This window comes from Dysidea avara, chromosome 8 (genome assembly GCF_963678975.1).
Source record: "Dysidea avara chromosome 8, odDysAvar1.4, whole genome shotgun sequence".
NCBI classification, from domain to species: domain Eukaryota; kingdom Metazoa; phylum Porifera; class Demospongiae; order Dictyoceratida; family Dysideidae; genus Dysidea; species Dysidea avara.
In genome coordinates, this window is record NC_089279.1 from 6,355,507 (window position 1) to 6,369,325 (window position 13,819).

The 13,819-nt window shown below is 39.9% G+C and overlaps 3 protein-coding genes and 1 long non-coding RNA gene across 11 annotated transcripts in view; 2 read left to right on the forward strand and 2 right to left on the reverse strand.

The window, feature by feature from the left end:
• LOC136262881 (uncharacterized) lies at positions 1-4,261 on the reverse strand. Of its 6 annotated transcripts, XR_010704367.1 has the most exons (6): positions 984-1,522; positions 849-931; positions 616-799; positions 476-566; positions 314-419; positions 9-230 (listed from the first exon to the last, which is right to left on the reverse strand). It is a non-coding gene; the product is annotated as an uncharacterized lncRNA (long non-coding RNA). The 6 variants fall into 6 exon arrangements; XR_010704365.1 differs by adding an exon at positions 4,247-4,261 and having other exon boundaries at positions 1-230; positions 616-1,152; XR_010704366.1 differs by having other exon boundaries at positions 7-230; positions 616-931; positions 984-1,834.
• Positions 3,773-6,315, forward strand: LOC136262839 (nucleolar and coiled-body phosphoprotein 1-like). 2 transcript variants are annotated; one of them, XM_066057251.1, is made up of 7 exons: positions 3,773-3,814; positions 4,405-4,545; positions 4,608-4,666; positions 4,725-5,368; positions 5,447-5,571; positions 5,620-5,677; positions 6,104-6,315. In XM_066057251.1, exons 2-7 carry the CDS (start codon positions 4,429-4,431, stop codon positions 6,205-6,207), a joined length of 1,107 nt encoding a protein of 368 aa, XP_065913323.1. In that variant the 5' UTR covers positions 3,773-3,814; positions 4,405-4,428; the 3' UTR covers positions 6,208-6,315. The 2 variants fall into 2 exon arrangements, with proteins under 2 accessions (XP_065913323.1, XP_065913324.1); XM_066057252.1 differs by having other exon boundaries at positions 5,453-5,571.
• On the reverse strand, positions 6,243-10,759 carry LOC136262807 (paramyosin-like). Of its 2 annotated transcripts, none has more exons than XM_066057213.1 (17): positions 10,579-10,759; positions 10,047-10,525; positions 9,884-9,998; positions 9,611-9,772; positions 9,320-9,447; positions 9,172-9,259; positions 9,029-9,127; positions 8,876-8,960; positions 8,764-8,827; positions 8,616-8,712; positions 7,962-8,192; positions 7,647-7,912; positions 7,442-7,598; positions 7,114-7,396; positions 6,636-6,746; positions 6,477-6,583; positions 6,243-6,420 (listed from the first exon to the last, which is right to left on the reverse strand). In XM_066057213.1, exons 1-17 carry the CDS (start codon positions 10,681-10,683, stop codon positions 6,301-6,303), a joined length of 2,697 nt encoding a protein of 898 aa, XP_065913285.1. In that variant the 5' UTR covers positions 10,684-10,759; the 3' UTR covers positions 6,243-6,300. The 2 variants fall into 2 exon arrangements, with proteins under 2 accessions (XP_065913285.1, XP_065913284.1); XM_066057212.1 differs by having other exon boundaries at positions 10,047-10,528.
• The window catches only part of LOC136262806 (NEDD4-like E3 ubiquitin-protein ligase WWP2), an 11,570-nt gene continuing 8,493 nt past the window's right edge, over positions 10,743-13,819 (forward strand). The window contains exons 1-6 of the mRNA XM_066057211.1: positions 10,743-10,845; positions 11,006-11,069; positions 11,118-11,156; positions 11,207-11,324; positions 11,412-11,527; positions 12,881-13,312. Coding sequence (XP_065913283.1) covers positions 11,015-11,069; positions 11,118-11,156; positions 11,207-11,324; positions 11,412-11,527; positions 12,881-13,312 — 760 coding nt within the window. The 5' untranslated portion in view covers positions 10,743-10,845; positions 11,006-11,014. The remainder of the gene's footprint in view (positions 10,846-11,005; positions 11,070-11,117; positions 11,157-11,206; positions 11,325-11,411; positions 11,528-12,880; positions 13,313-13,819) is intronic.

Here is a 13,819-nt window from a genome sequence, read left to right on the forward strand (position 1 = left end):
CACTGTGGTTCGCGGGGTAAAAGTAGAAGTTAATAACACCAATATTACACATAATTTTCAATCATTCTCTGTCAACTAACTCATTGCCATCTGATTGGTTAAAAGCCAATATATGTCCAGTATTCAAGAAAGGTAACCACAGTAGTGTTAGTAATTATCGCCCCATATCTTTGACCTCCATTTGTGCAAAGGTTATGGAACACATTATATATCATTCCATCATCAACCATCTAAACGAAAACAACATATTAATTGAAAATCAACATGGGTTCAGATCTAATCATTCATGCATAACTCAACTAATTACTCTTACAGAAGACATATCCTTTGCTCTAGACCATCAGAAACAAATAGATATCATCCTATTGGATTTTTCTAAAGCATTCGATACAGTACCACACCAACGCTTAATGACCAAACTAAGATATTATGGAATTAATGGCAGTACTTATAACTGGATCCAAACTTGGTTTACCCAACGTACTCAGTGTGTTGTTTTAAATAGTGAATCCTCTAGTCCAGTGTCGGTAATGTCTGGGGTACCACAAGGCACAGTTCTTGGACCTCTAATGTTCTTATTGTATATAAATGACATAACTAAAGACATCAACTCACCACTCCGCCTGTTCGCTGATGATTGCTTGCTTTATAGAGTTATCAATAGTGTAGAAGACATCAACAGACTTCAAGAAGATTTAAATAAACTGTCAGAATGGGCCGATACTTGGCAACTTAAGTTCAATATTAGTAAATGTACAGTTATACGTTGCACGAGATCCTTATCACCACTCACTTACGACTACACACTTCACAGTCACATACTAGACATATCTGATCAACATATGTACCTAGGAGTCTTAATTCATAAATCACTGTCTTGGTCACCTCACATATCAAATGTTGTCAATAAAGCATCTAGAACACTCAATTTCTTAAAACGCAATCTAAACAAATGTTCAAAACAAGTTAAAGAATCAGCTTACCTAACAATGGTGAGACCACAACTAGAGTATGCATCTGCTGTCTGGGATCCCTACCACGTTGGAGATATTTCAGAGTTAGAGAAAGTACAACAAAGAGCAGCGCGCTGGGTGTTGAATGACTATGGCAGATTCAGTTCAGTTTCTCTAATGTTGGATCAGCTGAAATGGCCTACATTACAAATTCGTCGGAAATTATCTAGGTTACAAATATTGCATAAGATACACTACCAACAGTTATCACTCCAAATTCCTCATTATTACTTACCAAAAACACGACCAACAAGACAATACCACCATCTTCACTATATTTTACCTACCTCATCCACCACGGCATACCAAAACAGCTATTTCTCAAGAACAATAAACGAGTGGAACATACTACCAACTGACACAATTGAAATTGCAGATACTGATCTATTTACAGCTAGACTCCAATCATATTATTGTACCTAATGTATTTGTTTATGTGATTCCTGAGCACACCAGCAGGGCTGACTGCTCAGTAAACAATAATAATAATAATAATAAGTTGATACCCTATTTTTTTATTTATTATTTTTTTATTTATTGATTAGCAAACACCCACCAGGGTTTTTACGCTAATGTACAAGGTACGTACACATAAGTGCCTAGTTTAAGTTACAATAACATAAGTGCCTATAATTTAGGTTACAATAATGATTAGTACTAAGTTACTGAAGTGCTAAGTTACAATAGGTGCTAGGTTACAACTAGTGCTAAATTACTATTATTCATCACGATATCATTTAGGTAGAGATGAAATATCATTGCTCTCCGTCCCGCACTTTTACGCACGACGAGTTGAAGTTCGATCACACGAGCCAACAAATGGCGCCTTCTGCATCACGTGCGTAACTGGCTGGAGGCATGCGTGATTCTTTTTTGTGCTAACCACAGTTAAGCTATTAACCTCCATTAAATAGTTCTGTTGCAAGTAATATGTAACTAGTTACTTTTACAAAGTAACTTGCCCAACACTGGCTATTCGGGAGTTTTATCTTGGCTATTATGTCAGGAGCAATATGAATCCGTACATGCACCATGCTCACTCTTTTCACAGGTGTGAATTCAGTATGTAGACTCACCTAACAAAGATCCGAGTCAGGGTCACTAACTAGCTTGTCCCAACGAGTTTGTCAAGTAGCTAAAGGCGTTGCGAAGAAGAAACAAGAGACCTCAGGAACAACTGGCTATATCTCTGGCAATATACGTAGACTGCAAGAACCCAATAATCGCACAGTACGCGTGGAGGAACAGGCCTAGGTGCAAGACAGCCGCAAGAATACGTGTTAACAAGCAAGAGCTTGAGTAAAATATCCAAACGTTTACTGAAATTTACTAACAAGAAGATTAAGATTTGATTGTGGTAGTCTCAGATTCAAAGATTTCAGCGAGATTTTAAAGATTGTAAAAGATTGTCACGAAGATTAGGAAGATTTTAAAGATTCCATGGATTTTAATGGATTTTGCAGATTTCACAGAGATTCAGAGATTTGAGAAGATTCTTGTAGATTGCATGGGGATTCCAAGAGATTTGAATCTCGGATAAGTTAGATTTAAAGCGTGGCGGACCCCTCGTCTAGGACCAAGAACGATCACATTGACAGGGGCGGATCCGGGGGGGGGACTTTGGGGGCTGAAGCCCCCCCTTCATATTTAGGCTTTACTTGATCAATATGCTGAGTATTATAATGAAATTTTGTCTTAGCATCACTAATAATACAAATACTCATAAAACCACCTTATAAACATCTTTCCAAGGTATTATCAGTGGATTTATGCTAAAGTTTATGCAACAAGGACCCGGATCAGCGTTGGAGGTGTACAAGATCGAGATACTCTAATAGAGCCAGCTAACTACTCTAATAGAACATTCACTGGAAACATCATGCATAGTGTTGATTCTGTTATGGAATTTTTCCAAATCTGTCTGCACCTATACATACAAAAAAGTGTATTGGTCTTGTTTAAAGGGCTTCATTCATCTACTTGTGTATTATTATTATTATATTGTTTAATTAGCAGAGCCCGCCTGGGGCATAAGTGCTAATGTGCATTAAATTAAAAGTGATTGTATAATAATTGTTTGAAGCTGTCAATAATTTGTTGGTTGATGATGTCTTGTGGTAGTCCATTCCATTCTGGTATTGTTCTTGGAAAAAATTAGTACTTATAATTGTATAATTGTCTAATTGTCTTATAAAAAAGTAATTGTACTTATGAGTACTTATAAAAGTAATTGTATAATTGTCTAACTGTCTAAATGTAGTTAATATGTATGGCAATACTCAATTCAGGTAAACAATTTCCATTGAAAATGCTCTCAGATTCAAGGTGTTCAAATTTCAAAATTTTCCACTTTCAACATTATTATTCTAACATGCACCTATTCAGTGTTGTGCAATTGTGAGAGGGGTGCATCATGTACTTTGGTTGTCTGTACCTACCCAAATTTTTCCATTAGTAAAATGCTTCAGAGAGCCATACCTATAATCTAAATGCAGTATATAAAATATCTACAGGCAGAAAATATTATGAATTTTATGTGGAAATGTCCCCAAATTGCAGTATTTTAGCATATATTTTTCAAAATTTTCCTGGGGGGGGGATGCCCCCAGACCCCCTAGTTCCAGCATGCAAAGCATGCTGGACTTTGCACACCTCTACCCAAGAGATAAGTACTTGAGTTAGCCTTCCCCCCCCCATTATAAATACTAGATCCGCCCCTGATTGAGCGAAATACACCACAAAATTTAAGCGCGTCATGACTGTTATTAAGCGCGTGAGATAATATTCCTAACTTTTAGTCACTACTACCATAGATAATAGATACCCCATACTGGATTGGAAACTTCTAAGCGCCACCTAATCTATCCGCGCTTCGCGCCCCTTATACTGTACACAGTACCGGGAGTATATTTTATAAGAACATGTTTTGCTTACTGGTGAGTAGTAAACCTACCGCTATGGAATACAAGGTTTGGCCTATTCATAGTGGGTGTACTGATGTGTATTAGCTAGAAGTTTGATAAGCGCGAAAGGTGATACTTGACTAAACTGGAGCGAATATACCATGAAACACATACCAGTACACGTAGCATTAGTTAGTAATAAGCATCAGCCTTACACTAAACTTGTTCACCCCGTCATTTTCACAAACATGTTCATATACTTTTTATACGGAAAGCGCCTATACCAGTAGTAGGCCAATCGCCACCCAAGAAACAATCTACTAAACTTACTAGTTAAAGCAACCGAGCTGTATCCAGACAGTAAAACAGAATCTTCGAATGAAAAAGAGTGTTTGAAAACTTCAGGCGCGAAACGCGGATAGAACAGTAGTTTTGTATGGGCACTATACGTGTGCTTCCAATCCAGGTAGGGGTGTCTATTATCTATGCTACTACCATCTTTGAGCGCCGCCATGCAGAGCCTCGAAGAAAGTGCTGTCCCATCTGATATATTTCCCCACGTGTACAGCTTTCTGGTGCGATTTGGATTTATGAAGAGCGCTAAAGTATTCCGGAAGGAAGCGAACGTGGTAAGATACATGTGATACTATGTTAATGCTACCAAATGCATCATCAAGATCTTCCCCATCAGCCGCGTGTAGTTGTGGACACCCCAGGATTACTTGATTTCTACGAAGCTTTCAAGAAAAGGTGCACACGTTTGTAAAGTACAGCCACGTGCGTGCCATGCGCGTACTTTCTGTTATAGGAAAAATACAATTGTTAAGGCGCCTAAAAAGAGTGCCAAGAAAGAAGTGGCTGTTACTAGGAAGAGAAAATCCGATAAACAGGGGAGCAAGCAAGCGGCTAAGAAACCTAAAAAGGAGTCCTCATCAGAATCAGAAACTGCACAACCGATTAAACACCATTCTACTGACACCACAAAATCACTTACTGCCAAACTCCATTCCAAAAAGAAGAAGCCGGTTGTGACAAAGCAGCAGGAAGAAAGCTCTGACAGCTCATCGAGTGACAGTGGGACTACGCCTGCACCAACTAAAAGCACATCTTTACCAGTAAATAATCAAAAGAAAACTAAAGCAGTCACAGTGAAGCAGAAGAAGAAAGAGACAAGTTCATCAGATTCTTCAAGTGATGACAGTGATTTGGTGCCACCTGCTGCAGCAGCAGCTGTAAGCAGTGCCTTGCCGAAGCACCAGAAAATCATGGCTGCAGTAAAGAAAGCATCAGAATCATCCAGTGATGAAGACTCTTCAGAAGACGAGCCCAAGAAAGTTGTGACAACACAAGCTAACAAACAGCCTTCATCATCAGATAGTTCTTCAAGTGACGATGGTGATGAGGCTACCAAATCTCAATCTCCTGCCACATCTAAAGAACCCACAACAAGCAGTAAGTGATGGATTTTTTGTTGCTATGATGATTAGATCAGTATACAAGTTAATAAGAAAAATATGTGTTTTACTTAAGCTCCAGTTCCTCAGGATAAGACAAAGAAGTCTAAAGCTAATGCAACATCAAACCAGCCATTCCGTCGAGTTGACATGGGCACATCTGTCAATCCCAAGCTAGCCGATAATTCTTTTGAAGCCAAGGTATTATAGTATTTAGTCTAAATACCTTTACAGTCCAATTCTTACTAGGGTGGAGCTAGGGGTTCATGGGGAGAGAAGGCACATCACGTACTGAAGAACACTAAAGGTATGATTAATGTGGTGAAGGCTCAGTGGTACTTATGGCAAAGCATTAGAATACTTGCAAGTGATATTGATACTAGGTGTCAAAGTTTTCTTTGAAATCACAAGAAGTTTGACCAACCCTCTGAGCTTATTGTACATTTAGTTGAGCCTATCAATCAGCTGCCCCTCGCAATATATTGTGACTGGTAGAGTGAATGTTTAGCATGTACAATCTACTGAGTGCTTTTCGTGAGTGTGGCCTTTACAGACATCACTACAGACATTAGGCACTGTTGTTCAATCACTAACAGAAGCATGCCATCTGCTTTTGATATGTCCTTAGTAAACTTCAGACTTAATTTCAGAAAAGGTGCTATATAGATACTTAAGCAAAACTGAATAATTTTAACAATAGTGTATTCGTTATTATTTTCATTTAATAATTTAGGCCGTTCATTTCGACATGAAAAGACAAAAAAGAAGAGGGGTAGTTACTCTGGCGGACACATTGACACGTCAGTACACAGCATCACATTTGATGACAGTGACTAGTAACTCCACTAACAATTTATTTTTACTATTAATAATTTGTTGTGATGAAAAAATAATGTACAAAAACAAACAAAAAATATTTTTTTGTGCATTTTACAATACTTTTACAGAATGTGCACTAGATCTGTTTGAGTTTGTGTTGGCCCCAGTTGTTGGAATTCTGAACATGTCTGGTTGTTTCGCTGGGTCCACTAGTGGACGATAAAACATACCCTGGAGGCGTTAGGAACAATTATGATAAAACAGCCATACACTGACCACAGACTCACCCTTGAGGGCAGCACTGAAAGAATGTTTGTGATTCTCACAAATCTACCATGTTTTGAAGGGCACTTGAAATACCGTTTGCCTTTCATAACTCCGTCTGTGTTGCCATCTACGTAAAGTAAAGACAACATGATCTTGTGTCTGGAGAACTTGTGACTTACATGGCTCATCAAGCTTCACTCCCACGTAGACTCGACTGTCCACAAATTCGCTATCAACTCTCCCAACATATTTCACAATTCCTGTCACTTTATGTGGCTCCAAGTCGTACACTGAAAGATGAAGTTACATGGTGTAGGAATGCAATTATGGTATCAGGGGCCTACCCTATGCTTTTGTGTACACATTAATGGCAGATTCTGTGGTATTTACAGAAACCTTTATAGCAAAACCTCTGTTCTTCAGTAGCAAGTATGGCTTATATAAAATCTGCCTCGAAATCTCAAAGTTTTCCACTCAGATCCCTGGTCAATACCCTTTATATTAATTTCAGAAACCCCCTTTTAAAAATCCTAGATCTGTCAAAGCCACGTATACCTGTATGTCTGTACTAAGCTAGGAGACAAACTGTAGTGATATACATGTTTTTTTTTGTCAAGTTTAGGATACCCTGATTAAAGCTTTAAGATGTTAACTTACTTGATTTCTTAATTTGGATGATGACGCGATCACCGATTCCAACTTGTTGGCTCAAGGCTAACTCGTGCTGCATGTCTGATCCAAATCCTTCAGGTCCGCTCATCTCAAGGGTGTCATCCATCTTACAGAGAAAGCACTGACAGTTTGGATTAGTGTACGAGTGATCGACTGCAGCTGCATCTGCTTCCTTCTGTCTGTTTCGCAACTCCTTCTTCGTCGGCATCATGAAATCACTCTTTGATCTTGGCGTTGTGATTGGAGGTAGCCTATGACTAGTTTGGCTCTGTGGGTAGTTCATGTGAGACACTGGTGGGTGGGGCTGGCATACCTTTCTGCTGGCTTTTGATTGAGTAGTTCTTGTGCTGCGGAATGACTGTGACAATGGCATGGACTGAAGGTGCTTGTGTGAGGCGATGGAATGACCTTTACTGGCTGAAAGGTCAACTTCAAGTTCTTTATTGCCCTCATGAGGAGCACTGGAAGGTCTACAGAAAATTATGACATCATTTAGCAGCTACGTGATTGGTGCAAACCTGTGGGTGGGGCTTGTTTGATGAGCTGTAACATCTTGTTGCAGCCGAGCTGTCTTCTCTAGCACATCGGCTAAAATAAATGTCCTCTTTTGGTCCTTGTCTTCCAACTCTGTAACGTGTTCTTTCATCTCTTTAAGTTCCTTCTTGCGTCTCTCCATTATAGCTGTCTTGCTGGTGAGAAATGATTTGAGAGTTCTTATCTCACATTCTGCAGCTCGTAGCTTGTCTGTTGCAGTGTTCATTTTCTCTAAGCCCTTTTCTAGTTCCTGTAAGAAGGATAAGTCATTGATGCTTTATTGTGAAGTTGCTACATACTGAGTTTCGCTCTCTTGTGTTTCGTAGCTGCTTTCTAGCCAATGACAAGGCCGATATTTTCTCATCCAGTACTAGCTTGTTATTTTGGAGCCCCTCCACCAACTGAGCTACCTCCTTCTGCAGCTGGCTCACATGATCCTGCAGCTGCTCCTTCAGTTTCCTTTCTTCCTCCAGTGTGACATGAAGTTGTTCGATAGTTGAGTCTCGAGCATCAATCACCCCACGAGCAGTCTAGAAATAGTCTCAGTATTTAGCACACCCTTAAAATGACACCCCGAAATGCAGACACCTTGATAATCAGGACACTTGTTCATGGTCCCATTTGTATTAATGTTGACCCCTGAAATCAGGACACCTCCCTAAAAGGACTGAATACTCTTATAAGGAGGTCCTTTAATACTGTGTGGTAGAGGTTTACAGAAGCTGTCCTATACAGATTGTAGTCTCTTTAATTCAGAAGGTTTCTTTAAAAGATAAGCTGGCCTAACTATAATATTCCAAGTTAGTTATTCGTTGATGCTTGTAGCTTAGTACTTAACTTGGCAACAATGAATATCTATTGACCTAAATAAACAGTTTCATATTACTGTGAACTGAGTGGGCCTCTTATATACATACACAGCACATAATTCAGTCTTTACCACCACATGTTACCTTTATCTGATCGGTCAGAGACTCAAACTGGTATCGTAGGGTAGAAATGGCGGATTCCTTCTCTGTCACCACTAAGTTCCTCTCTTTTGCTGTGTTCCTATTGGTTACATCTCAACACCAGTGCAAGTATGACATCACAATGGCTCACTCTGAGTCTAAGAAACTTTGTTTTGTCACATCAAGCTCCTGTTGAACTACCTGCAACTCCATTACTATATAAGGAAAGGGTAAATCCCTAATATGCTGTTAGGCTTAGTTACCTGAATTGTTGAGTCTGGCAATTTCCTCGTCCCTCTGAGCAATTTCTGCTTGTAGTTGAGTAATATCTGCATCTTTTGCCTGAAGCTATATATACATTAACAAAAATAGTTAACCACACCCCTTTGTTGGCACATGCAGTGAGCTCCACCCACCTCAGCATTACTTTCATCCAATGTCTGTCCAGTCTCGTATAGTTGGGTAGCTACGTTCTCCAACTCCTCGTTTGCTCTAGCAAGCTCATTCATTGTGGCCTGGTGGAGAAGTCATACCAATCATTATCATGTGTGGACCACACCTTATGCCTTTCTCTTTCATTCTCCAGTTCACGATTGACTGCCTCCAAATCAGCATATGTACGACTAAGAAAATCGATATCATGCTCCCTATAAAACAAATGTCATAATGATTTGAATACAAGTCACGGTCCTGCTTATAAACCACACCTGCCAGCTTGGCCAGCCTCCACAGCCAAGTGTTCAAAACCTGGTGGAGGATCTAGTTGTGTTTGGCCAGTGTGTTTGTTGAGGAAGAACAATCCAACTTTGGGGCTTTGTAGAGGACACCATTCAGACTGTGCATAGAGTATTAACAAATGACAAAAGCAGGATGTGAATTAGTAACACACATGGTGACATTCACTAGGATTAGTAACACACATGGTTAATGCACAAAGTTTAGTAGTGGTCGACACATGTAGAAGGGAAGGATGACACAAACACATTCTATAGACTTACAGCAGAAGTGTCTGCAGTGCGGTAATACATCAAAATCAAGTTGTGACCTATTGGCTTGAAGTCAGCATAAGTCATCACTCCAGTTGGAAGTTGATCAAAGTGGGCCAAGTACTGCATCAAGTCATCGGTAGAGAAGTGGCCGAGCCTCTCTGATTGCAGCAACTAAAACACCATGCATATGGTTACATTAAGCTACACATATAACACATTCAAACATTATGAAAGAAATACAAGGCTCTAATTGGAGCCAGATTTAGAATGCACATCTGTTACCTGTATGTAATCGTCCCTAGTAAGGAAGCCTTGTTGGGTGACATCTGCTGCTTGAAATATTCCAGCTACAATATCCTCTAGAAGGTCAACTTGTTGTGCTGCTGCACTAGTTCTCCTGCAGAGAGGCGGGGTTCATAGTCATGTGAGAAGTAGACACGCTTACCCTTGACTACCAGAGCCGTCAGATCGACTACTTCTTTTTCGTAGTTTGGGGACAGCACGAGATGACTCTGGTGACTCTTCTCGCTTTTTGCTTCCCTTTCGTTTCTTTTTATCTTTTTTCTTTTTAGTTTCAGGACTGGACAAGGCACCCTTACCATCATCAGATTTGTGAGCTTCTGGTTCTGTCACTTCACCGGCTGACTGTTCTTCTTTGGCAGTGTCCTTATCTTTCTTTGTAACCTCCTTTGTAGCTGTTATTGCTTCTACTTCAGTATTTTCTTCATCTGTGGGCTGTCGTTCTTCTTCGGGAACTATTTCTTCTTTTGTTTCTGTCTGGTCATCTGTGGTTACCGCAGCGACCACCTCATTGTCATCTGGCTGCACCGCTGTGGCGCTAGCAGTCTCCTCGGTGGCCTTTTGAGAACCAGGGGTTTGCTGTTCTCTGAGCCCCTCCCCTTCATCTTGTACAAGTTGCTGCTGCTGCTAAATGGATGGGCGTGCCTCATAAAAAGGAACAAGAACAAAAATCCTACCTCCATCTCCGTTGTAGGTGTTCCCGACTTCTCTGTACCCTTCTCGCCGTCTTTCTCTGGCGCCTCTACATTAGCAACCTCCACTGGAGTTGTTTCGTCACTCATACCCTAAAGCTATTTTCAGTTCTGATGGAGTAAGGCTTCTATTGTTACCATAGGAACGCTAAGGTAGGCGTGAACAGATCAGGTGACCGGAGAATTACGTAAGATAACTTAAATGGCGGAATGTAGGGAAAGTTCGAGTGTAGATGATTGAGCCAAGGTGAGGTAAGAGACTCACTATGTATCATTTAGTACTCTGAGTTACCGTGAGTTATGTCTGACCTAGTTTCTGTTATTGTATATTACTGTTAGTCGTGAATGTTTTGATAACCACTCCTTTATACGCTGGTGTACGGTTCGTGATAACTTGTTTATTGTCTACCAGTAGTCGAGAATGACAGAGGGCAGTAGCAGCACCACGCCCACTTATTGTCAGATAACTTTCCATGGTGAGCGACCACCCACAACTAATTGATAGTTTGACTGTGTTGTTTCAGTGTTAAGCGCGAAACTAAAGCCACCAGGTGGACTTTTCGGTAAGTGTGTGGTGTATGTGTGTATTGCATGTCAAACTTCGTTTCTCCAGCGGGCAAATGTAACCCGTATGTAGAAGCTTTCGTAGATGGCAAGTCAAGTGTTCTATGGAAGACAGAAACATTAAAGAAGACATGGGAACCAAAATGGTCAAGTGAAGAATTTGCGATGTAAGTCATCTCAAGAAAACAACAAATTATATGCACGCACACACATTTACATACGTAATAACAATGTTATCAATCATTATTCACCAGGTTGGTCACTCCTACAAGCACTATTAAAGTAGTAGTGTTTAACACAGGAATGGTGAAGGCCAGCACTGTTGGCAGTGGCTACATTAGTGTTAAAGAGCTGTTTGATCAAAACAAAGGTGAGGTGTAAGAACTATGTGTTTTGTTACGTATAGTTGGTATGTGGAGTATTAGAGAACTTCAATGTGACAATGTACAGAATCTTAGTTGTGATGTGTGTGAAACTATTAGAATAAATTTTCAGTGGTTTCATATATATATATATATCCTGTTAATGCTTGTGTCTACATATTCCAGACACTTACCAAAGTATCCCTTGATAAATAAACTGACCTGGAAAATTACCATAATAATCATCACATTGGTCAAGGCGTCCATATTATACTGGAACCTGTTAATGTGGACACTTGAGGGCATCATCATAATCCAGACACTTAGTTAAGGTCCCCTTAGTACATAAACTGATGTAGATGATCAGGACACATAATGATATTGTTTATGAAAAAGTTTTGTGAATGATAGTAAATATACTTTTACTATCATCAACTAGGCTATTGGCTATTAACACGTAAACTAATGATTGGGAAATGATTAATCGTTAATTGTAATGCTTCCTACATCTCAGCTAAACAAATGTTTGTGGTGCCAGTATCAGTAGTGTAGGGCAGGATAATTGTGTTGTTTAAATAAGTGTCATACAAGTAATGTGTAGAGTTGTAATTTCAATGCATTTAGTGACTGTACTATGTGTGCAAGCAAGACATGTGCTTTAAAGATAAAGATTATCAATTTTTATATTATGTGCCTGCTAGAGCGTATCCCCAGAATGTTCTTGCTTTGTGTCTTTAGAGTATCAGCACACACACACACACACACACACACACACACACACACACACACACACACACACACACACACACACACACACACACACACACACACACACACACACACACACACACACACACACACACACGTGAGCACACACTGTATGACTCGAAAGATGTCCCCTATGATATCTTATGACCCTAACATATACAAGCTAAGCCTCCTTTCTCCAATATTATAAAATGGTTTCAGGATCTTGTGTGGTAGTTAATGGGCACTTGTGAACAAGCATTTTGCTGCTATGAAGAAGTCTTCCTCATTTCTGAAAAAAATGGTGCTAGGGAACTAGTTTTTATATACACAAGGGATCGCTATAATGTTTGTCACTGCATAACATATTAAGGCTTACTCTTGGTGAACAGATTAAGGTTTTATTATATATGCCAAGCATATAGGAGTGTTAATTCTAAAGGAATTACAAATACAGCAGAACGATGGGTGCTTTATGACCAAGATATAATTATTTCAAAAACCCTGTGTTTTGTGACAAAAATGTATGGACCGGGTGGGGCTAACATACATTGTGCTTATTAAGGAGGTTGTATTTCAGAGAGTTAGTTAACAAAAGTAATTCCACTTTACAGAAAAGATTGAGTCAATGACAGTGAAAATCAAACATGAGAAAGATGGCAAACAAGCAGGCGAAATTGAGGTTGGAGTTAGTGGACTAAAGCCAGCAGGCAGTAGTAGAAGTAATACTAATGAAACAACCCCATCATCATCTTCACAACAAAATGAAGTGGTTACAGGAGACTTGTTAAATCTGAACAATGATACGAGCACAGGACCTGCTATTACTGTAGTGGCTGATTCTGCAGGAGGAGGGGCTGGCAGTAGCAGTACAACTAGCCACACCCCCAATGCAGCTAGCAGCTCCACCCCTAAGCAGCCACAGCAAGCTGCTAGTACATCAAACAATAGAACTGGTAGTAGTACTGCGTTAACGTTAACAGCAGCTGGAACAGCCGCCATTGCTGGTGGATCATCCACGGCTTCCTCCACAGCTTCCTCTACAGGTGTGTTTATGTTGTCTGTCCATTAGTTAGTTCTACCATAGATACTAAATACATAATGGATTGGAAACGCAATACATTTTACGGTTACGGGCTCGATACGGTCACGTGATGACATTTACGGGGCACAGCAGCATTTTCAATAGGCACAATACATTTTTGTCGAATTCGCCCAGAGTTTTCTCGAAAACAGGTGTCTTTTTTAATTCGTTCATCCTTTTTTTAGCACTCTCGAAGGTATGAACTTTTCTTTAGTATAGCATGTATCGCTAGACTTGTTTTCACAAAGCCAGGAAAACCCCCACAGCCACTACCGTCATGTAGCCATTCTTTCGCTTCGCTTACGGAAAGTAACTGCTGTACAGTGCTAAAAATAATTATTTTGTATTCATTACGATGTGGCGAAACTGTTCAGCACTTCTAAAACTTTGTACGTAATACGTCCTATGTACTAAAACCCCCACAGTAGTTTTTGAACACAAATTTCGCGTTCCTTCCTTCACACCTTCG